The sequence below is a fragment of the Dendrobium catenatum genome, unplaced genomic scaffold, assembly GCF_001605985.2.
Source record: "Dendrobium catenatum unplaced genomic scaffold, ASM160598v2 fragScaff_scaffold_853, whole genome shotgun sequence".
In the NCBI taxonomy this organism is placed as follows: Eukaryota; Viridiplantae; Streptophyta; class Magnoliopsida; order Asparagales; family Orchidaceae; genus Dendrobium; species Dendrobium catenatum.
The window spans coordinates 2,153,470-2,179,465 of NW_021319315.1; the positions used below are offsets into that span (position 1 = coordinate 2,153,470).

The window sequence follows — 25,996 nt, forward strand, 5'->3', positions numbered from 1 at the left end:
TCCGACCTTATTAATAAACAAAATGATGAATTCCCTTTACTATTCCTTTATGTATTTGGTTCATCGTTTTTTAACAATAACACATCTACATAATGTGTTTAATCATGCTAAGGCGCAATTGTCTAAAGACCATAATATTTTAAAACTTTTAGGGGAGCAATTGACAAAAAACTCTTATAATAAAGACTAAAAAATAAATAGAGACGGACAAATTACCTAAAAAAATTATATAATAATAAATAAAAAAATTTTAGGGGGAGCAATTTTTTCCCTGGGCTTAAGAGGGATCCACCCATAACATCAAGAATAAGTCAGTCATAAGTCCATATCTTTTTGCTTTAGTAATGGATGTTCTCAGTAAACATTTGCGAGAGGTTGTACCATAATGTATATTTTTTTTTTTATGATGATATTCTTCCTATGGATAGGACTATAGAGGGAGTTGAAGGTAAATTTAAATTATAGAAGTCAACTTTAGAGTCTAAATATTTCCGTTTGCGTAGATGTAAAATCAAATATATGGATTGTAATTTTGGTAATAATAGATTTAGTAGAGAAATTGTGACTTGTAACCCTTTATGGTGTAGAATGTTGGCCATTAAAAGAGATGCATAAAATTTTATTAAATTATTTAAAAAAGAAAAAAAAAAAGAGATGCATAATATTAAGTAAAGCGTTGCAGAAATAAGAATGCTCAGGTGGATGAGTTGCTCTATTCTTAAAAAAGGATATGAAATGAGCATACACAAGAAAAAGTTGGAGTAGCTCCAATGGAAGAGATTAGAGGGAGTCATCTTAAAAAGTTTGGTCACATAAAACGGCTGCCTTCCGATAACCTAATTAGATATATTAGATTTGATTTATGCTAAAAGAGTAGAGATTGACCTAAGAAGTCTTGATTAATAAAATATTAAAACGATCTTTCTATATTAGATTTAACATCCTACAGTCCGTAGCCGGACTACAAGAATTTGGCCAATTTTAACATCCTGTAGCCTTTATTCTTTAAGTTTAAAAAAGAGTAGCTAAATAAGGTTTAGATTTAAATAAAAAAATTAAAAAGAGCAAAAATATCAAATGATTTGATATATTCCGATAATACACTAAATGTTTTAAGAGTTTTCTACAAAATACCAAACCATTTTACTTATTCTTAGAATACACCAAATATGCTATTCGTATTAGCATATTAGCATATAGTGGGTATAATTGAAATAAATTAATAATCTAGCGCATTCAATAAAATGTTCTAATTAAATTGGTGCATTTTATTTAATGCGCCAATTAAAATGGCATATTCATTAGAATCCTATCCTGCCAAATAAGTTTGCTCCCTTCTAAATTCATACTCATTTTTATAAAGGGAAATTTACATACATACCACTTTACAATATCCTATTTATATTTCTAACATCTAAAACTTTAATATTACATACATACTATCCTATAATATTTTAATATCAAATATGCCACTCATATTTCCTTCCACTCATATATTTCATTTATACCACTCATATTTGATATAAAAGTAAACTATGAATGGTATGTATGTAATATTAAAATTTTAGGTGTTAAATCTATAAATAGAATTGTATAGAGTGATATGTATATAAATCTCCCTTTTATAAATTTACCCGCTTTATGACGGAAACTATTTGAGATTTGAAGAAGATGCTATAAAGTGGGTTGAATAAAGAATTTTTTTTTTACAAATTGTAACAAATTCCTCAAGCACATAAAGGAGCACAAAAAAAAGAGTAAATCTCGAGAGAAGCATTACGGAGTTTACAAACACAACAATTCTTCTAATCTTGAGTATAAGTAATTTTTAATCAGGGCTTCTCCAACAAAATGGTGAGTGTTTAATCAAGTACATACGCTTGACTCTATTACCTGAGAAATTATTTTGTACAGAGGCAGAACGTAGAACGCTCTCTAGAGACCAATCAAAATACACCACATCAACAATATCGAGCCGCAATATCAAGTAGTACCAAACCACAGTACCAAACGAAAAAGTGACATGACACATTCTGATTGATCATCAAGAAACATTCAGCATTTGCAAATAATAATTTTTACTATCACCTTGGGTGTTTTGGGACCAATATATGATATGAACTCCTTTCCTAAAGGAGCCCTTATTAATAAAAATAAAGAAAGGGAACCTTGACCAGAGAATATCATTTTAAGAAAACATATGGGAATATGTATGCAGATCTCGTGTGGTTAATCGAGAATCTAAAAGAGATTTATTCTTCCCACCATAAGCCAAGTGGGAAGTTTTTTGAACAAAGGAAGTTAGGTCTTCACAAGCAAGCGGCTTCAGCAGGAGCCATAAAAGATATGAGAAGCTTCCCAATTTAATACACAAAATGGCATAAAGATCCTCAAGAGAAACAATAAGATTTGAGAAGCAAACCTTGTATTTTTTCAAATTAACCTATGGACTCATAAATAAGGCAAAAGAGGCAATTTTTTAAAAAGAAATGGATAGAGCTACAACAGATATTTAAAATTTCTTCACCTTTTAAAGAAGAGAATACATAAAAATAAAAAATAAAAGAGGAAAGAAGACAACCCTTTTCTTAAACCATTCAATGATTAAAAGAAAAAACATCTACCCCTCATGAAATTTAAAAAACATTATAAATCTCCTTTTTTTGAGTTGTATAACAGCTGCTTCAGCACAGAAGGAAAAATTATTGACACCGTCCGACAACTAGAGACAAATCAGAACACGTCACATCACCTTTTTCCTGATTGGTCTCCGAATGATCCGGTGTCCGCATAAAATAATTTCTCTACCAGGAGCCATAAAAGTTGGACAATATAATCATTATTTCATGCTAACATACAAAAGTAGCTTTGAAGTATTAGATCCAAACACTTCATCTCAAGGATTTATAACAGAGTAGACAATTAAAACATATAAAATATAAAACGTGAAGCTTATTGATTTGAAAAAGAAAAATATTTTCTTTATTTCTTGATTTTCTATGGTAAGATCCACAACAGCGAATGTTGGTAAGTAAATATAGAAATTTATACCCACTAATTGGGAGCTCAGCACAACTAAGCAGAGAGACATGCCTTTTCCCGCCACAAATCTACAGCTGCACCTGCATTAAAAAGGATAAGGATATATTTAAGGAGTACATTCAAAAAGGAAAAGAAGAAGAATAAGAAAGCAAGAACAAGAGGGGCTCAGGGAAAAAGTCGAATCCATAAACAAGATATATAGAAAAGCTTTTCACTAATCGCTATGCATGTATCCCCTTGGTAATGGTACCAGGGCCATTGGTTATAAGCATACTAATCACTATACACAGTTTGTTCGAAAAGTTATTACGTCCGGACAAAAAACCGGAAATATACCGAGCTATACCGAGTGCTCAGTACCGAGCTCCAGGTGACGTGGTGCATTGTTATTGGTCTCTAAACGCATTCGGTATCCGGACACAATAACTACTCCAGTTTGTTCTCCATGTAGTTCAAAAGATCGTTCTAAGTACCTACAGATCTAAGGCTTGTTGGATTCATCACATAGAACCACTTGATTTAATTATAAGCATACAAAATTTGAAGATCATTTGATCCCTCAATCAATGCTATGAATTTTTCAACTTCACTTAAACTGTTTAATTTGAGCTCATTTGGACTCCAATCAGATAACTTTTAATGGCATTGAATTTTACACATCAAAACGCTCAGTTTGATTATAAATTTGCTGATATTAAAGTTCAAAAGAATATAAATTTAATTTCCGAATCGATCAAATGAAATTACTTGACATGTATTATATACATTTGCAAGAGAACAAGGGCATCTAATATCTACCATCTTATGCCTCATAAAGACATAAGGAGATAGTTATCCCCTAAGAATCTCTATGCCATCCTGAAATGCCACATCAACATTTAGAAATGAAACATACTTCAGTACACTACAGTATGAAGGTTTAAATGTTATCTACATTGAATAATTTTGTTCAAAAAAGATTTCGATAAGCAGCCATGAATACAAAAATATTTAGCTGATTATTACAATTGAGGCATACGAAGTCAAATTTCCCAAAAGCTTACTTTGATGGATATACATATACATTTTTATTATATATATATAAAGAATTATGCAGCTGTTAAATTTAATTAATATTTTTGTTTAAATTTATAAAAATAAATTCAGATTGATCCGGCTTAAATTAATAATATTTATTAAATATCTATACACAATTATGCACTTGTTACCTTTATAAATAATAAATGGTAATTGATGCGTTATAGGAGAGTCAGGCCTAACTCGAGCTCGACTCAAGAGCCAAATTCCGAGTTCGAACTCAAACGAGCTTGAGCTTGTTGAGCGGCTCAATTCTGCATCCGAGCCAGCTCGTTCCGCATCTGTCCTTGATTCCGCGTCTGAGCCCGCTTCCGCATCCACCCCACCATCCCGCATCCTAGTCCGAGCCCGTCCCGAGAGCACAAACTTTTAAAATAAACAAAAAAAAATCCCTTGGAATATTCGGATCAGGCCAAGTCACCTATATTACAGAAAACATGACGGATGATAGAAATAGTATATTAGTCACCTATTACTTGTTTTTTGTTCTCCACATGCGCACCTAATCATTTTTCCTCTTCAAAGACTAACGGTCTCCTGCAGAAGTTACCTGTCAAGAAATAAGCTCCTTATTAAGAAGGTAAAATATCAACCGAGGAGAAAAGATTGTTTGTCAGCTCATAAGTCCTTACATGTATAGTTGTATATGTTGCGTGAAAGATATCTTTGACCAGGAAAATCATCGCAGCAATAAGGTGATCATCAGCAAGAATCTGATAAGTAAATGCATCCAGATCATATAGTACTACAAAAATGATGAGACAAAGTTCAACATGCAGTTATCACTTTTTTGAACAGGAAAAGTAAAATAAACATATTCCACATGTTGAAATCAATCAGAAGAGAAAGAGAAGCAAGCCTTCTCACCAATCTCCCGAGGCACAAACCTCAAAAAGAAATGCAGCATCTTGAATAGAGAAAGAGGAGCTGAAACCCACCCTAAATGGTAAGAACCACCTTAAGGCCAGGGGGCTCAATTGCCCCCCTTGAAAAAATAAAAAAATTATTTATTATATGATTCTTTAGGTAATTTGTCCCCCTCCATGTATTTTTTAGTCTTTATTACAATGATTTTTTAGGCAATTGCCTCACTTAAAAGTTTTAAAATATTATGATCTTTAGACAATTGCCCCAACATAATTAAACAAATTGTGTAGAGATGTTACTGTTAGGGAACGATGAACCAAGTACAAAGAGAAATAGTAAAGAGAATCCAAAAATATCCTTACAACGCTTGCTGCCAGTCAAACCTCATCAGGGGGGCCCCCGACATACCTGCAAAGCGTACAACAATGAACAAATAGGGGTCGATAGGAATCGACCTCAGAACAAATTTTGATTGTAAGGATATTTATAAAAAAAAAACTTTCAACATTTTTACTTATAAGTTTGCTTGTAAAGTAAATAGTGACGTGTGGTCCTGCTGAGTGAAGAATGACGAGCAAACCCACTGAGTGATGGACAAATAGGCCCACAAAGTGAAAGTGACGAGTGGCCCAGCTGAGTGAAGAATTACAAGCAAACCCACATAGTGATGAACAAATAGGCGCACTAAGTGACAAGTTACTGCTTCTTAAAACAGCTTTTTAGTACAAACATTTTAATTTTTGTATTAGAAAGCCACTTTAAGAAGCAAGAAGAAAGCCATCCCAAACGAAGCCTAAATGCCAAGTAACGAGTGTTTGAGTTTACACGCCGAGTGACATGTGAGCATGCCAAGTGACATATGATGAGTGGGCCCACCGAGTGACAAGTGACCCTACCAAGTTGTGAGTGATAAGTGACGAGCGATGAATGGGATCATGAGTTTACTTAGTTCGCTATGAAGTTGACATGTTTATGCAAACTTGAAAGAGTCCTCAGGGAGTTGCTAGAATCCTTAAAGTAATTCCTGGAGAGTGTGCCATGACCTTTGCCAAGCAATTCTTTGAGCGTTGACAAATGCATCTTGGCCTTTAATAAGTGCAAATTTAACCTTCCTCGCCTCAAAGAAAATTGAGCTTGATTAAGCCAGGCCATTGGTATATTCGGATATGAAATAGAAATGTTACATTCTCCAAAATATAAGCAGCAAGCTTTAATGCCTAAAAAATGCCAACAGCCCCAACATCACAAGTTGAAGCAAGAAGTTTCCTTAGGGGCTGTTTGGCAACAAGTAGGATTTAACTTTAGTGAAATTTAGTAAAACCTATAAATCCGGATTTAGTTAATCCTGAGAGTGTTAAATCCTAAAAACTGTTTGGTATGACAAATATTAAATCTATAAAATCCTGAAACTATTTAGTATGACAAATATTGAATCTGGTAAAATCCTAAGAAATTGTTTGTTAACATATTTCAAGATTTATAGCAGTTAGAGATTTAAATGTGAAGAAGCAGCGTTTAATTGCATCAATAAGATAGTTATAAATTCAAGATAAGCGCATACAACATAATAAATCCAAGTTGAATACTAATTACACAAATAATTAATTATTTAACTACTACTTACACTAATAATTTATTTAATGAATTTTTAAGTGTTGTTTTAAGAAATTTTATACTATTAATTATATCATTACTCAATTAAAAACCTGCTCGCAGTGACTATGGAGGAAGAAAAATCGCAGAGGAAAACACTGGCGTGGCGGTCAAGAGGCTGAGACGAAGCAGTATGAGGGCGGGCGTTCGAAGCTACACCACTCGGGTGCCGCGGGAGAGTTCTTGCGATAGTAAATCCCATTAAATTCGCTAAACCAAGGGATTAACTAAATTCCATATTTACGGACATCGTATTACGCCGTAAATCCGTAAATCCGGGATTTACCAATGATTGGGATCTAAGGAGCGCCCAAAAACCGTTTTGCAAAATTTACGATAAATCCAACGTAAATCCGAGCATAAATTTCATACCAAACAGCCCCTTGGATATATTACTAGAGAACTCAAACAAGTGATTTGTAAAAAGTTTCACTACTTCCATAGGTGTAATGTGCAGAAGATGGCGAACCTCTAAACCATCATCATTGCCCTCTAACTAAAAAAAGTACTATACAGCAGCGCAAAAGCACATTCCGTGCAAAGCACTAGTTCCAGATGGCTTTACTACGGTCGGGCACTCCTAACAGGAGAATTTCTTAGGGAAGAAAATACTATCAGCATGTCAACTAGTCCTTAGACTTTAATGCAATATCTCTTTTTATATTCTTTTACAAACAAAGACTGGGGGATTCTTGACAAGGAAATTATCACCTTGCCACATAAAATTCAATAGAAAAGGTCCTCGAATGAATTTATCAGACACATGATTCTTCCTGTATATAAAAAGCTTAAGTCCTTTGGAACTGTTAACAAGAGCTCGAGTTTGATCCAACAAACCATAATAACTCCCACCCTAAGCACTGTGGGGTGGGTATTTGAAGCTATTATCTTGAATTCGAGCCCCAAAAATCATAAAAACTACCACCCTAAGAACTTCAGGGCGAGAAAATAATAATAATAATAATAATTGATCTATCATCATAAAATTATCTTGATCGGGCACGAATCTTGAGGCAAAATCAAGTTGGAAACTTCAAAAATTAAATCCGGGACCATCTGAACTCCAATTTCAGCAAACTTATAGTCGAACTAAACGTCTCAAAAATACAAACCCAACAACAACAAATTCAACCCAATCTGAGCTCACATGGGTCCAAATCAAAGACCCAAAGCACATTTGGAAGGTTCAAACCATAATTGGATTATCAAACTTTTCAATGTGACATGCTTAATAGTCAAATCGAGCAGCTCGACGAGACGAATCCAACAAACCCAAGATCACCAAATTCCGATATCATTAAGACATTCAAATGAACAAAAACGGTCCACAATCAAGGGATTCACATCGGCTGTCCACTCAAACCACTCCCAATTTACCCTCGATCTTTGATGTTGGAAATTATAAGAGCAAAGAAACACTTTCTTTCAACCGATCTGTTCCAATAGAATGCTTGGGATGGCTGAACCTCTATGGTTCCCTGATAAGAGGTTGAGTTCAATCCCATGAACCATAATAACTCCACCCTAAGAACCTTGGGGTAGGCAAGGACCATTGATGCTGTTGCAATCATAATTAACTCCCATCCTAAAAACTGTGAGGTGAGAAAAAAGAATTAAAAATAATAGAAAGAGAGGGAGAATTTGATCGAATACCAGTTGGAAGCACAGGTTGCCTCTTAAGGCCATCCTTGATGCCTTGTCAACACAAACTTATTTGGATGAAAAAAAATGATCAAAAGAGAAATAGAATCATGTCATTAAAAAATTGATCAAAAGAAAAATGATAAAAAATTGATCAAAATCAGAGGAAATCGGAGTAAGAAACTAAAATCACGTCATTAAATGCCGCAACCATAAAAAAACCGAGAAATGAGGAACCTAGAATCAGATCCACACCAAAAATGCATAGAAGATGGTAGAATGGCAGGCAAAGATAACCTTTGGAAATTATAAGAGCAAAGTAACGGATCTGTTCTAATAGAACTCTTGGGATTCCTGAACCTCTATGGTTTCCCCGACAAGAGCTCGAGTTCCATCCCACCAGCCATAATAATTCCCACCCTAAGAACTCTGGGGAGGTTAAGGGCCTTCAAAGCTGTTGCCAATATATTGAGTTCAATCTTCGCAATCATAATAAATTTCCAATCAAAAAACTGTGGTGAGGAATAATAATAATAATGAGAGAGAGAGAGAGAGAAGAAACTGATTGCAAACCGGTTGGAAGCACAGGTTGCCCTATTGGGCCATCCTTGATCCTCGTCAATACAAACTTATTTGGATGAGAAAAAATGATCATATGAGAAATAGAATCCACATATTTTAGGCAGATCATCTCAAGCCTCTTTCACATGGCAATGTGCACAACAACAACAACATCATCCACTACTTGGGATCTGCTACACAAATTTTTTTTCTCCATGTATCCTGTTAAAGTTTAAATTAACATTTAAATCTAATAAAGAACGATCATTTCTAATATTTTATAACCAAGTCTTTTTAGATCAACCTCTACCTTTCTTAGCATAAGCCTAATCCAATACATTTGCTTTCCTAACTGGATAATCAAAAGACCGCCGTTTAATGTGACGAAACCATCTATAAGGAGACTATCTAATCTTATCTTCCACTGGAGCTATAGGCTCATTTCGTATCATGCCTCTACGAGTTGAGCCACTCATCCACCCGAGCATCCTCATCTCTGCAACACCTAACTTAATATTATGCTTCTATTTTAACGGCTAACATTCTGCACCATAAAGCATTGAAGGTCTCACCACCATCTTATAGAATTTTCCTTTAAGTTTGAGCGGGACTTTTCTATCACACAATAAGCTTGATGCATTTCTCCACATCAACCATCTCAACTTGAATTCTACTAAAAATATCATCATTTCTTTCACCATCACTCTAAACAATAAACCCAAGACATCTAAAACATTTACTCTTAAACAAACAAAAATAAGAGGAAATAAGAGTAAGAAACTAGAATCAAGTCATTAAAATTCACAACACAACCATTAAAGCAGAGAAATGAGGAACCAGGGATCACATGCGCTCAAAATATAAAAAAATAGAAGACAGGTAAAGATAAATGTTAGAAATCAGAAGAGGAAAGTAAATCAACCAATTTGTTCCGCTAGAACTCTTGGGAGGGCTGAACCCCTATAGTTCTCTGATAATATAACCAGAGATGAAAAGAATATTTGGCCAGCTGACTGTTAAGCACTCAGCATGGAAATTTCAGCAATCCAATCCATTTTTGGATGACTTTAGATGAGTATTTTTCAAAACCATGGTGCTTCTGAACAAATACTCGTGTTCAATCCGCACAATCATAATCACTCCCAATCTAAAAACTATGGGGTGGGAAAATAATAATAATAATAATAATAATAATAAGAGAAAGAGATAGAGAGAGAGAGAGAAGAAGAAACTGATTGAATACTAGTTGGAAGCACAGGTTGTCTATTAAGGAACTTTTATTTGGTCCGGTCACAGGACATAACTCGGTATTGGTCTTCACAGAGTGATATTTCTCATTATTGCCAAGCAATACCTAGCAATACCGAGCATATACCAAGTTGTGCCGAGTTTTTACCTAGCAATATGCGAACATAGCATTCCCGGGTTCCGAACCGGTTCAAGTCGTTGGGCCGCGCGATAAAGAGCAAGAGCACGTGGCGACATGTTATTGGCGGCCAAACGTAGCTCTACGTCCGGTCAGAGGACGTAATAATTGTTCGTCTATTAAGGCCATTCTTGATCCTCATCAAAACAAACTTACTTGGATGAGAAAAAATGATCATAAGAGAAATAGAATCCACATATTTTAGGCAGATCATCTCAGCCACTATCACATGGCAATGTGAACAACAACAATAAGCCTTTATCCCGCAACTTAGGATCGGCTACATAAATCCTTTTTCTCCATTGTGTCATGTTAAAAATTAAATTTTCACTTAAATCTAATAAAGAAAAGGTCATTTCTAATATTTTCTAACCAAGTCTTTTTAGATTTACCTCCACCTTTCTTAGCATAAGCCAAATCTAAAACATCTACTTCCCTAACCGGGTCATCGAAAGGCCGCCGTTTAATGTGACCAAACCATCTAAGAAGACTCTCTAATCTTATCTTCCACTAGAGCTACTCAAAGCTTTTTAAGTATATGCTTATTTCGTATCATGTCTCTAAGAGTAGAGCCACTCATCCACCCGAGCATCCTCAACTTTGCAACACTTAACTTAATATTATGTTTCTCTTTTAACGGCTAACATTCTGAACCATAAAGCATTGCAGGTCTCGCCACCATCTTATAGAATTTCTCTTAAGTTTGAGGGGGACTTTTCTATCACACAACAAGCCTGATGCATTCATCCACTTCAACCATCCAACCTTGATTTCTAATAAAAATATCCTCATTTATTTAACCATCACTCTAAACAATAGACCCAAAATAGCTAAAGCATGTACTCTTACACAAACAAAAAATAAGAGGAAATCAGAGTAAGAAACAAGAATCAAGTCATTAAATGCCACAACACAAACATTAAAGCAGAGAAACGAGGAACCAGGGATCACATTCGCTCAAAAAAAAAAAAGGACAGGTAGAATGGCAGGCAAAGATAAATTTTAGAAATTAAAAGAGGAAAGTTAATAAACCAATTTCTTCCACTAGAACTCTTGGGAGGGCTGAACCCCTATAGTTCTCTGATAATATCACCTTAGATGAAAAGAGTATTTGGCCAGCTGACTGTTAAGCATTCGCATCGATTTCAATCTTTTCCAAAAGTTCTGAAATTTGAGCAATCCAATCCTTTTTCTTTAATTAGAATTAAATAAGAATTTGACTTTTGATATGAAAAAATAGAGAAAAAGGATTCATTTTCACGATCCTAAGTTGTGGAATTAAAGGCATGTTGTATAACGCAAATGAAATCTTCATGATTGAATGCGTGCAGCCAAAGAGTTTAAGATACATGACTTTCACTTGCGTTCATACCATAAATTGAAAAAAAAAATATTGTAAGCTTCTTAAGGATGCCCCTTAAACTTAGGAATCTGTTCAACTTGTATAAAATTAAGAGAGAAATTTCTAAGAGTATGAATAACTATGCCTTTTTTCAAGAATTTCATTAAAAAAATACTCCAGTTGTCAATAGCAAAGCTTCATAATAGAGTAAAACAGCAAGCCTACCTTAAATCTAAAACCACCCAAATGACCTCTTTATTAAGGATTAAAATGACTTTTGGTGGCTGCATATAGAAGAAAAACACCATTTCCTTGTCAACACAGATGGTTCAAATTAGGCTTCGTTTGGAACAACCTTCTTACTATTTTTTACAATAAATTTCTAGTATAAAAATTTCTTTAAAGTAGCAAAAAAACAACAATCAAAATCAGTCCCAAATGAAACCTTAACTTGAATTTACTTAATAAACTTTCCAATTTAAATATTGCATGCATCAAGCCATCAACATTCATGCTTCATCAAATTAAAAAAAAAGAGAGAGATAAAGCAAGAGCATGAGCGAATTTTTCCATGCATGTATGGATATAGGATTCAGAACCTCTCCAATTAGCATGGTTGGAAGATGCTTGAATAAAGAAAAAACAAAACTACGTAATTCCATCATAAAGAAAGAGTAGAAGCTTTCAAACTGCCTTCTCGAGTCAAACCCTGAGAAACTATTTGATCATAAATGTTGCCTGAATATATCTGGCCAACCTTGCTGCCTTCACTGGCCAATTTCATCATCCATAGAACATTTATGTAGGAAATAGGTCACCACAGTCACACTTCATAAAAAAATAGGCATTAGTCAAAGATATTTGTTAGGGGTGTCGATATTTGACATGACCCGAAAATCCGACCAGGATCCGACCCGGAAATACCAGGAAAATAGTTCGGGTTTCAAATCTTGAACTGATTGCAATTCTGGCCGTTATTGGGTCAACCCGAAATCAACACAAAACTGACCGGGTCACAAAATCAGGCACATAGTCGCCCTTGCACTCACCGCACGCCCGTGCCCGTACTCGTGCCTGACCCTGCTACCGCAAGCGAGTTCCAACAATACAGGTAAGTAGGTCAAGTCAGGTCAACCTAAGGGGCAGGTCAGGTCAAGTCTGGATTTCTAACCAAATTGTTTTCGGGTCAATTCAAGGTGGGTCTATTTCGGGTTGGCCTCGAACCTAACCAAAAACCTATTTTGACACCTGTCACGCCCCTAATATTTGGTCCCAGCCACAACAACAGAACTTGGGGCAATTACCAAAAGAAAAATGCTTCTTTTACAACAACCACATACTCATCCGTTATAAATGTATACATGTCTACCTTATGAAGGAAATGTTATTAGAAGTGCAAAAAATCACTACGGTGATGCATGATGACAGAATAGCACAAAATTTCAACCAGAACTTCCGTATAAAATTCCTATAATTAATGCTACATCAGCTAATATGTAGATGCACGACATATATATATATATACACACACACATGAGATTCAGATCTCCATTTTTTTAGATTATGGCAAAAGAGCTTCCATAATGAAAGAGATTAAGACAACTGTTGAGATACATCACACAAACGAAAAAAAGGTCTCTTTCTGTCCACTCAACTCAAGCCTCAAATAAGAAAAAATGGTTGTGTCCTCACCATTCCTGGATTAAGGATGAGAAAACTCGATCAGAGAAGATCTGCTGATTTAAAGCCATAAATAACCACATCTACGCTTTCTAAAGTAGATAAGAACCTATTATTGATACTTGATAACAGCCAAAACTGAAAAACTTGGTACAGCAACCCATATATACAAGCTTCATCTAAACAAATTGCAGATTGTCCCATATCCATCCCTCATGCAATTTTCTTTCAATCCACTGGTCACCAGAAATTTACAGGTAGATTTTCGTAGGCAGAGGGCTGTTTCAAGTGGCAAAGACCAAAATGCAGCAAACTAAATTGCAATCTGCCATAATGCTGAAAATTTTAAGTCCGCTATTTATGAAAAACAGGAATAAAACATCAATTTATATTGTTGACGGACACAGAAATTTTTTTTTTCTTTTAAATAATGGATTAATTTAGAATTTCAACTCGTGAAAAAAAGAGTAAACAGGTAGATTTTCGTAGGCAGAGGGCTATTTCAAGTGGCAAAGACCAAACTGCAGCAAACTAAATTGCAATCTGCCAGAATGCTGAAAATTTTAAGTCCGCTATTTATGAAAAACAGGAATAAAACATCAATTTATATTGTTGACGGACACAGAAATTTTTTTTCTTTTAAAGAATGGATTAATTTAGAATTTCAACTCGTGAAAAAAGAGTAAAACAAAGTTATCACCCAAGTATAGCCCAAGAGGACATCAGGACAATTAATTATAAAATTACTGTCAAAATCCACCACAACTAAATAAAAGAAGCAGCTTTTTGACAAAGATCTAAAGGTCAATTTGGGACATATAAAGATGGTTATAAAACTTCTATGGTGAAAATATCTTTTTTTGAATGCTGCTATAAAAAGCAGCTTTCTAACACAAAAAAAAATTCTAGAAAGAAGTGAAAATCTATGGCAAAATGGAAACTCTAGTTACAATCTAAAAAAATAAAACAGTAAGAAAGCAGTCCCAAACGAAGCCTAAGTCTAAAACTTAAAAAAGAAAGAATACAAGATAGGTTGCTAAAAAAACTTCAGGTAATCCTAGATATTTCATCATTATTAGAAAAAAAAGGACTCAGTAAAGCCAAAATATTCTTGTAATACTTATCAGTTATCACTGCATCTCCAAAAGAAACTTCATTGGCTCAGCAAAAAAACAGTAATGCTACAATTCGCAAGGAATATGTAGCAAGCCTTGATTCTTGATTGGTAAAAATCATAACACAAGTTAATTGGTTTGGAGTTTCATTACAGACTAACAAGGAGCACCGCACAACTACTGGGAGAGAGCTTTTTCCATCCAGACTCAAATCCACATCTGCAGCTGTTTCATAAAGGAGATGTATAGGAAAGCACTACATTCAAATAAGAAAAGAAGAATAATAATAAACCAATAACAAGAGGGCCCAGATGAAAGCTGAATCCATAAAATAAAACATGTAGAGAAGCTTTCCCTTGATAGCTATGTATGAATCATGGTTTAAAATTGCGCAATAAGAGGCGCGCCTCAGCACAATTTCATTCTTTTAAGCCTCAAAGCCTACGCAATGAAATGAGAGCAGGGAATGAGGCGTGTGCCTTAAGCACGCCTCAAGTTTACTGAGGAGTGCACCTTAAGTACATTGAGGCCCGCCTCGCCTCAGGTTTTAGAGGCGTCCGCCTCTTAAAATTTAAATCAAAAAAACCCTAACCTAATATTTAAATGTTGATTTCTTTGATGGTCATAGAGCATCTACATCCACCACAACTCAAGAACAAATAAAAAAATGTATATAAATAATATAGTTTTCTTATACTTTTATTAATGTATTATACTATTATTCATTTTGATATTGTTCAAAAATATTTAAGGAAGAGGAAGATAACTGATATTGAGGAATGAGCTAATTGGGAGACATAGGACTCTATAAAAGAGTAGGAAGGGGAGAGAGCAATTCAATATAATGATGATCCAAATGAAGACCCCCATAGTGACGACAGTGTTGATGACTTTTGAGTTCTTATGTGATATATCATTGCTATTTATTTTTGGAATTATATGTTAATGAAAACAATACTGTGATTTGAGAAAGATAGAATTTTGAGTTGAAATATATTATATGTTGTTTTATTATTGAGATATTTTGATTTCACTTCATATATTGTGCTTTTTATGTTTTATATTATTTATTCATTAGTATCTAAAAAATTTATCATTTTATGTTTATGCAATCTTTTGATTTTAAGGCTTACGCCTCACCTCACAAACTTACAATTTTAAACATTGGTATGAATCCCCTTCGAAATGGCAGCATTGATTGCCTGAGAAGCTCAAGACTATCCTGAGATGCAACAAAATTATCATAGGAAACATACAGATCTCCCCATTGGTCAGCTGCACATGATGGCAACCCTCCAAATCATCATCATTGCCCTCATATATTAATAATAATAAATGAACCCAACAGCAGCACGGACTGCAAGTTATTTGTGTCACTAATCTAGATAATTGTCATATTATGAGGACCTTCTACTTGAGTTACTTGGCGAAGATTGAGCTATAGACAACAGCAGAAGCAAAATCTTCAGCATTACAGCTTTGACAATGATTATTAGCCATCTTATATGGCCAAACAAAAATATAAGAGGCGTGTTTCAAAATATGTGCATTTCACAAGAAATAACAACAACAATAATATCAAGCCTTTGTCCCAGTACTAGGGGTCAACTACATGAATCCTTTTTCTCCATTGTGCCATATTAAAAGTCAAATTCTTGTTTAATTCTAATAAAGAAAGACAATTTCTAATATTTTCTAACTAAGTCTTTATAGGTTTACCTCTACCTTTTATAATCAAGAAATATAAAGTCAAATTTATATACATACATACAAACATATATATATATATATATATATATAGAGAGAGAGAGAGAGAGGGGGAGAGAGAGAGAGAGAGAGAGAGAGAGAGACGTGCTTTGGTATCAAAAAAAGCAAAAAACTCCAAAAGATTCTAAATAAAAACAGATTATTGATAGAAAATCAAATACGAATAAAGCAAACCCTAGACGCCGCTAAGAACCATCACAAAAAGAAAACTACAGCACTCTCAAATCAAATTCTACATAAAACAAAATAAACCCAAACTCAACCTTAAATAAGCAAATCAACCCCCAACCCCCCTCCTAATATATTTCCCCATCTAAGTTGAATAATAATTAGGAAATCCTTCCTAATTAATCCCTACCTAAATCATCCCCCCCCCCATTTTTTAAATATATTTCACTCTCAAATTTGAATTTCAATTAAGAAATTCTTCCTAATTAGTCACTTCCTTAATTCCTCTTCGCATAGATGTAATGATAGAATTCATGGGACTCACAAGGAGGGCCGAATTCCTTGCCTTGCCCGCCGCCCCCTATTGGACCCATCTGCCCTCTACAATATCACACACACACACACACATATCCTCAGACTATTCATGTGTCATAAATTTAATCTCAGAGGATTCCGTTGTTCCAATTTAGTCTCACAACTATACAAAATTGATCCAAGAAAATCCCTTATATTCTAATATAAAATAAAATTGATCTCAATTTAGTTCCAAAAGAATCATTTTAGATCAATTTTGTATAATCCAAAGACTAAAACATAGCAAAAATAATACTCTGGAACGAAATTATCATTTATGGATAGACAATGGACTATTTTGAAACTTACTCTTTGTGATTAAATTGAGATCATTTTGAATGGTCGATAGACTAAATTGGAGCAATGTAATATTCGTGGACTAAATTGCCTGCATATGATAGAGAGGGAGAGATTGATTTTGATCCCCATATGTTATGGCTATTGAATAATTCCATAATGATAGAGATTAAGAAGACTGATGAAACTCACCATGTCGAAAAAGAAGAAACTTTATTTTCTCTCTTATCTAAAGACCCAATTAAGAAAAACAGGCACCCAAGGATGGATATCAAGCCATCCCTGACACCACCATACTTGATTTGAGCATACAAAAACGTAATCATGCATGATTCAAAGATTTTGAGAAATAAATAATAGCATCTAAAAGTTTTAAAGTAGTTAAGTCGTGGAAACAAACACATTTGAATAGGATTGAACATAAGGAAACTCAATCATGCAAGATTCCACAGATATTCAGCAATAAATTACAGCATCTAACTTTCTAAAGTGGAAAAGCGCCTGCAATTAATATTTGATATCCGCTACAGCTTAATAACACGCACTTCTTACAAAAATACCCAGTTTGTTACATTTTTTCACTACTTTTACAAAGAAAATTTAGTGCAACTTCAAAGATAGAGATGCCAACAAGACTCACAATAGTAGCACCCAAAACTCAAAAGGACTACATTCCAATAAGGAAAGAAGAATAAGAAACCAATAACAGGAATGTAACTAAGATAAATGTCGAAAGCATAAAATAAGACATGCAAAGAAGCTTTCTACCGATACGCATGAATACCCATTGGAAATGGCGGTTGCAGTTGCCTAACAAGCTCTAGGCTATCCAAAGATGCCATTTCATGGCTATAGGAAACATACAAATCTCCATATTCATCAAGTTGCCCAAGAAGCTAGGCTCGTTCATACCTCTTTTCACACAATTTCTCCTCAACTAAACAAATGGGTGAAAAATATTTTCAATTCAATTTATTTGCTTGTTCCCTTATTGGGAAAGGCGACAAAAGAAATTCTCAGCAATGGGAACCATGACTGATAATCTGATAGATGAGTTGCCATAACCATCATAAACTCTATAATAAGAACGTAAAATAAAATCCCCATTCCAACATCATCCCCCTTTTGAGCGTCACAAAACCACCATCATGCATGCAAAAACTCTATTCTCCGCAAACCAATTAAAAATAATGATTCCAAAAGCTGAACCAATTAATTGGGTTAAGATTGATGAATGCTAAGCCAGGTCTTCTCCACTCAAAGACATACAATACCTTTATCATGTTATGCGAGCAACAGCAAAAAGGATGTTTTCGGCAGAATTTAGCTAAAACCCCGCCAACTAAATTTTTGGGAACTTTAAAGCCCATTTTTTGATGAAAGATAAATCTCCAATTTGTTCTATTGTTGGTTAAAATATTTCTTACAGCCCTGTAGATCCACAACATAAGAAAATTTGCAGAATAGAGCTTGGCTACCCAAAGCAGATTGCAATGCTGGGATAGGGCTAGTTGCATGGTAATTGAAGACGATTCAAATCTGCATATTATATATATATATATATATATATATAATTTGAAAGAGAAAAGGGGGAGAGAGAGAGAGAGAGAGAGAGAGAGAGAGATGGCAAAGGAGGAAAGCCTCAGCCATGGCCAACGAGCACACAGGAATGTTGGATACAATCATCATTAAGTATCACCAACTCTATCAGACTGATGAAGTTCTTTCTCGGGGAAGCCTCCGGAGAGATGAATGACAAATAGGTTGGGAAAAGTTAATTTTCTTCATGAAGAAAGGAGGCTTTAGATCCAGCTAGCTCCCTGAAGCAGAATGAAGAGCACAAAGAAGCTCAACGGATGTAGCTAACAAAAGATTGTGCCCTTGGATCTGCTCTTTGATATAGCCATAACACAACAACAACAACAACAAGCCTTTATCCCACTAGGTGGGTTCGGCTATATGAATCTTTTTTCCATTATATACTATTAAGAATCAAATTCTCATCAAAATCTAATAAAGAAAGATCAATACTAATATTTTCTAACCATGTCCTTTTAGGTACATCTTTACCTTTCTTAGTACAAGTAAGACATCCACTTTCCCAGAGCCATAGATGTAACTAAAACATCAAAGAAAAAGTAGAGAACAAGCTTCCACTATCAAATATAACACTCTTATAATTCATTTCTACCATTCATACCATCCTATAAAATTTAATATTTCATTTCATGTACCTAAATTTGTTCTAGGGATGGTAATATTAATGTTTTAGGTGTTAGATATGTAAATAATATGAAATAAAGTGGTATGTATGTAAATCTCCCTATATTTTATTATAAGCCAGAATAGATAAAATCATTTCTGGCTGCACCGGTTGCCTTTGACGGCCATCCTTGATGCATGGCCATTACAGCGGAAGCAGAAGGAGAAAAACAACTTCATCACCACTCGGAAAGAAAATACAATAATCATTTCCACGGAACTTTCCCAACGTAAAAAAGCTAGAAGGGAGCGTTGGAGGAATTACTGCTTTCACAGGAATATAGATTCGAACAGATCCCCATGATATCGCTCCAAAATTCCCGCAAATCGTCATTAAAACCGACCAAAGCTTAAGGAAAAGGAGGATTTACACACCCATCACTCAAAATATCAGGGTTTAGGACCTTACATAAAAGAAAATGGTTCTCCTTCACGCGAGCGCCACCCAGCATCACTTTGGCGCATTGTATCCCTAGTTTCTTCCAATAACAATTTTCCATACCCACGTGACAACAAAGACTCGCTTCTAAGGGGCTGTTTGTATACAGGATTTGAGCAGGATTTATGTTAAACCCTGCCAAAAAGGATTTAGTGAACAGTTAAATCTTACGACGAGTTAAAACCTCCGTTTCCCTCTTTTTGCCGTAAATCCCGAATTTAAGAAGTCGGGGAGTTCGGCCTATTTACGGGGTTTGGCCGAAGAGGCGCGCGAAAGGAAGACAGATAGCCACCTTCGCAACGAGCAAGCAACCGTCGTCATCGTTACTTCCGATCCAACAAAAGAACAACGAAGGAGGCGAAGAAGTTATTCAGCGACTCGTTGAAAACTCTACCTCTCACGCGACGCAGGCAAAGCCGAAGAGGAAAAGCAAACCCTAGCAAACTTTCATTAGGGTTTTTGGGTAAATTGGAGCGGAACAGCTGGTAAGAACGGCGCGGGTATTGGGGCGGTACGGCGGTAGTATAAATTTTAGTAAGAAATTATATTGCTAAAAATTTATTATGTTAAAAAATAATACTATTTATTATTTAATTTTATCCACAAAAATAAAATATAGTTAATCAACGCAATTAATTATTAATAAAAATTAATTAGATAATTATCTAATGTTAATTATGATATAATTAGTATAATAAAGATTTAGTAATAAACATTAAAATGTAAATATATTAATTAACATTTTAAATTCATTTTATTAATTAAAACTAAATTCAAATAAATTGATATTATTTATGATTTATCATCACCTACCTAGTTTAGCTTGTTAAACTACAAATTAAAATATGACATGTACATTATTTAACAATAATTGTGATTCAAATAATCTAATTAAATGTGATTTTGTTTAAATAAATATTAGAAAATTTGCTTTCGTCGAGCATAATTTCTGTCTTAGGCTAGACCAAAATTCAGCAAGCATTGATAAAGATCATAAATCTTTTAAGTGAAAAATATAGGAAATGAAAAAATCAGCGGGCCTAATCCGATTGTAATAATTTACTATTGAGTAGAAGATACATTAACCTCTGAGTTCTCTTAATTGATGAAGATGGGAATAATTACATTATATATATTTTTTCTCTCTTATTTAGAGATCACAAAAGTGGACATTTAAAACTCAATACAACAACAACAACAACAAGTTTTGGTCTCATTTGCATGAATCATTTTTCTTCGTTGTGTCATGTTAAAAGTAAAATTTTCATCTATATCTAATAAAGAAAAATCATGTCTAATATTTCTAACCAGTCTTTTCAATTCTACCTTTACCTTTCTAATTAATTTGTTAGATATTTTATTAGTAGTTAATTATTAAATTAATAATTACATTGCTAACTATCTAATTAATTATTTCTATTTTAAATTACCTAATTAATTCATTTTCATTATGTGTCAATCATCTTCTATATTTCTTCGTTGTTTGTTTGTTTCGCGTGAAGTTTCTTCACCTCCAATGTCAATGTTGTTGCTATTGAATCGAAAGTTGCAAAGGGAGCTCGCATTGAAGATAGTGATATTTCTCCATTTTTGCTCTCTTCTTTAGCTAAATCCTTAAATTTGTCAAAATATCGGATTTATGAAAAATAGTACATATTGCAACAGTATTACTTATTCTAAGTTAGCCAACCTAAACCGATAAGACCCATAGACAGGATACTATCGTGTTGACTTGCGACAAATCAACATAAGAATAGAGTTTTCGGAATTTTTTTTTTTTCTTTCAATTAAACTTAAAACAAACAACATACTATAGAGTTGCTAATAACTTCCAATATAAATAAAATTACTCATTCACAACAACAAAAAAAATTCATTTTGCAACAAAATATATATACAACATTTACACAACAATAAATGGCTACATATTGAAATATAGAGCAACACAATTTAAATTACTAGCCATAAGTGTACAAAATAAGAATAGAAAGGCATATAAAACCTCAAACAGATCAGATCCTAACTCCACTACTCAATTGGCTCCTTCCTAGACCCCAAAACATAATACAAAAAAACTACGAGCTAACACAACTCAGTAAATCGCATTAACCGATCTAAATTTCTAAATAAATCATCTATTACACATTTAACAAAGTTTAAAAGCAGTTCATAAGAATTGTAATAGACTCAGAATGATATTACTTGCAAATATCTAAATTAAAATAGACTGTGAGAATGGGGGTAGCCTTCTTTTATTTGCAGAGAGGGAGAGCAAGCTAAGGAAGTCAATTCTAGTGATCAAAGTTTGTAATTGTGACGGAAAAAAAAAAACAAAAGCAAAAACTTCCTTATGATATATATTCTTAACTTACATCTTGTACTTTATTTTGTTTGGAAAATGAATCGTGCTTTATTTTGTTTAATTTTAATGTTTGGTTACTAATGTTCTTCAAGCTTATATGATATATTTAAAATTATATTTGTTTAAAATTAGATATTTAAGAGGATGCTTGATGTATTTTGATCGTAAAGTAAAAAAAATTTCAATTTTGATATGTTTGATTTGAAGTAAAATAAATATAAAATAAAATTTTGAAAATTTTGGAATACATTGCTTAGGCTATAAGCTATTCAAGGTATTTTCTAGTATGATACTGGTACGCAATTAAGGGCATCTGCAATCGAAAATCTCAGTTTTCACTCCAAAATGTTGTGAAACTAAAAAATAATGTGATTCATCTCCAATCGAACTTCATTTTGCCCCCTTTTGTGAAGGTAACAACCTCTCTCTTTTTTCGCGCATTTCTATGGTAATTTCGGTAGAGACAAAAAAATAACGAAGATGAACAATGCAACGCCAATATTGGCATCCCACTGTTCACCCGCAACCAAATAGCGGAAGTTTTACCGTTCGGCTGGAGCTCGCGAGCGACGTCATTCAAGCGTTTGGTGTTTGGTTGGAGATGCCCTTATGTGAGGCGGTGGTAGGTTAGAGATGATAGAAAAATAATTATGTGCGGAGTCAGGAGGCAAATCCGGACACACCACATCACCCGAGGCCCAATGCACCAAATGACGTTACACATCCAAATTCACCTCCAAACTCATTCGGACACCGCACAGAATAATCTCTCATCTCGAGACGACGAGAGGTATGGATATAACAAGAAATCACACTACGTGAGACCGAGTAAGATGGTTTATTCTCAATTCAACATATTCAAAATGCACAATCTCGCATGACCTCATCATGTAGTTAGCCTTCTCTAGACTCACTTCGCATCTGAACTTTGCTTCATCACATCATCAAGACTGACATCACAACACGATCCTTCAACTCGTCGCCATTAACCACTCCAACTTTGCCTCCCAAACAACGCCATCAAACGCCATCTTCAAAAGGGAGACGAAAGCTTTCATCCTCCTGTACTCGACACTATCTCCCGAGTCTCTAATCTCCTACAACTGTATATTTGTAGATCGGGCTTTCTTAAGTTGATCGGAAGATATCCGACAATCGTCAAGCTCCAACAATCTTTGTGCCTGCCCATTAATCACTCAAAATTCTCTAGTATTCATCAACAAACTTTCCCATTGTTCCTCAAGTTTAGCATGCATCACTGTGGAGAGATTATTAGGTGCGCACTCCTCTAGTGGTACCCGCACAAGCATTGAATACCTAATGGTACCCGCACGCGTTACCGTTGGGTATCGTTGGATACTGCTATGTATCCAATACTTGTGCGGACAGTGCACACTCCTCACCTAATAATTTTTCATCACTATGACATTTTCTTCTGCTGACTAAATACGAACTAACTACTGAAAGACGGACCTCCGCTTCTGTAGTAACTTTCAGTTCTCATTCCAATCCCTATCAGAGGTTCTAAAAGGAGTGATGCCCATCATCGGTCGCAAATTAAAGCTTTTTTTGGGACAGCTATTTTACTGCTCTGTTTTCGGATTATAAGTTATAACCACAGCTTTTTTTGCTGCTACTTTTTCCCTGCTCTTAGAAAACTTGAACTAGAAGTGGCTTTTTACAATAGCATTAAAAAAATTATTTTTTTAATAATAGCTTCAAAATCACCTTTACAAAAAGCTGAAGTCATCCCAAAAAGATACTAAGGCTTAGTTTGGCATGGCTTTCTTAATGCATTGTAAAACTACTAGAGAGAAAATAGCTTTTTAAAATTATCATAGAACGTACATTTTTAGGACTTTTTTTTTTTAAAGAAAAAAAAAACAACATCAAAATATAAATTATGGTTGAAGTCCGAAAAAAAAAAAGCAAGTAGAAAACTGTCTCAAATGAAACCTAAATGAACACAACTTTCTCAAAGGATCATAATCACGGGTTTTGTGACAACCCCGAAAAAGGATTCATACTCTAGAATTTAGAAATTAGAAAATGACAGGAAAAAGATCAAAAATAGTCTCCCAACTATCCCTATGTGATCAATTTAGTCATATAGTTATTACATTTCTCAAATTTAGTTCCTAACTATATAAAATTGATCCAAAATGATCTCTTTGAGATGAAATTGAGACAAATTTGTAAGATCAACAGCCAAAATTGAAACCAAATTTGTATCCAATTTCCCACAATTTCTATCGGGTGGAACATTTGAGATCAATTTTGTATAGTTGAGGGATTAAATTATAGAAGTGTAATATCCCATGTCTAAATTAGCCAAATATGAATAGTTATGGGACTACTTCAAACTCTCTAAAAAATGACACGATAATGCCCTAGTCTCATCAAATTACATGTGAAATGAAATAGGCAAAACTGCCCCCTTCACAACACAACAAAAAATATTTAATATGCGACCAAGAAGACTTACTCTAGTTCAAAAATACGTCCTAGTTATTTTCTATTGACAGTAACTCTTCACAGACTTCAGTTGCAAGAATCCTTCATTACAAAAACACAATTCCCTCGTTCTCAATAAGCAACAATCTGATCTAAAAATACATTAGGGGAAAGGTATCGGGGCTTATAGTGTGATTGGTACTAGTGTTTGTGACACAACTGGATAATCTAATAAATGCTTTAAATGCAAAGAATTAAAAAAAAAATAAAGATTGTTGATAATAGTTGTAAGCGTCTCTAATCATCAATAGTTTAGAAAATTATAAATCATGTAATAAGGGGTTAAGTATAAGAATTGCCGATGGTTCTCTAATTAAAGTTACCTGGAATTATGTTTGTTTGCGTCTCAGATAGATTAATTCTGAATCCAATCATACTGATGCCAAACCTTGCCTGCAGCCTATTATCTGTCAATAAATTCACTTCTGATCAAAACTGCAATATTAAATTTATTCTTAATCATTATGAATTTCAGGACTTCGATTCAAGGAATACAATTGAAAGTACTTATATGTGTTCCAACATTAATATGCACAAGGTTGATAATACTTTAGAAAAACAAGCTCGTATGGTCAGGTCAACAAGCTAGTTTAAAAAGCAATTCTTTTTTACAATTTGATTTCAATTAAGATAGTAAAATCAAGTTATGACACTATTGATTAGGTTATCCATACCTTGCGTACCTTTGTTATTCAGAAATAGAAGTTTAGAAGCTTTCTCATGTGAAGTTCGTGCATTCTCAAAACATAGAAAAAAAGGTAGTCTACTGGCTAACCTACAAAAAATTACTCCCTTTCTCATTGATTCAGAGTCATAATTGGGGGAAATCCCAAATTAAAAATTTGACCGAAATTTATTGGTTTATCTCCTTCATAGGTGATTACAAGAGAGTAAGATAATGATAGGAAACACATGTAGATCTCAAGTATTTCCTATAAATGTTCGGAAAACAGCAAGAAAACTCTTTCAAACTCGAATGAAAATTAGGGAAAACAGTAGATTTTATTGCAAGAAATCAACTAATGGAAGAAAAACAAACAAGATACAAGTGATCCTCAATTCGAGAGGAGGATCGATCTCTCTCAAATCTCTAGAAGCCGCTAGAGCCCAAAAGAAAACCTAAATCTAAGATATCTCAAATTTCAACCTAATTCAAGATGCCCTAACCCTAGGAAAACAAACTATTTAATGCATACAAATCAAGGAAATCTCTAAACAAACCCTACATTCAGTTTCCCTCATAAACTCCCTTCAAAAACCTTCCTAAATGGCTCTGTGAGGACCGGCGGTCCGACGCGCGTACAGGACGAGGCGGATTCTTCCGCCTCTATTCCGCTGGGTCGATCCCGCATGAACCGGTCTAACAGATAATTATTTATTATGAAAGAAAAGGATGAGGCGGTTTAAATATTTAAAATTTTCAAAACTA

General features: G+C 34.3%; 1 protein-coding gene across 5 annotated transcripts; it reads right to left on the bottom strand.

The window, feature by feature from the left end:
• Positions 1-2,932: 2,932 nt before the first annotated feature.
• On the bottom strand, positions 2,933-20,077 carry LOC110110360. Of its 5 annotated transcripts, none has more exons than XR_003701528.1 (3): positions 19,662-20,077; positions 4,251-4,485; positions 2,933-3,122 (listed from the first exon to the last, which is right to left on the bottom strand). XR_003701528.1 is itself a non-coding variant. In XM_028696925.1 (2 exons), exons 1-2 carry the CDS (start codon positions 4,453-4,455, stop codon positions 3,076-3,078), a joined length of 252 nt encoding a protein of 83 aa, XP_028552758.1. In that variant the 5' UTR covers positions 4,456-4,485; the 3' UTR covers positions 2,933-3,075. The 5 variants fall into 5 exon arrangements, 1 of the variants encoding a protein (XP_028552758.1); XR_003701530.1 differs by having other exon boundaries at positions 19,984-20,059; XR_003701527.1 differs by lacking the exon at positions 19,662-20,077 and adding an exon at positions 4,589-4,673.
• Positions 20,078-25,996: the final 5,919 nt, after the last annotated feature.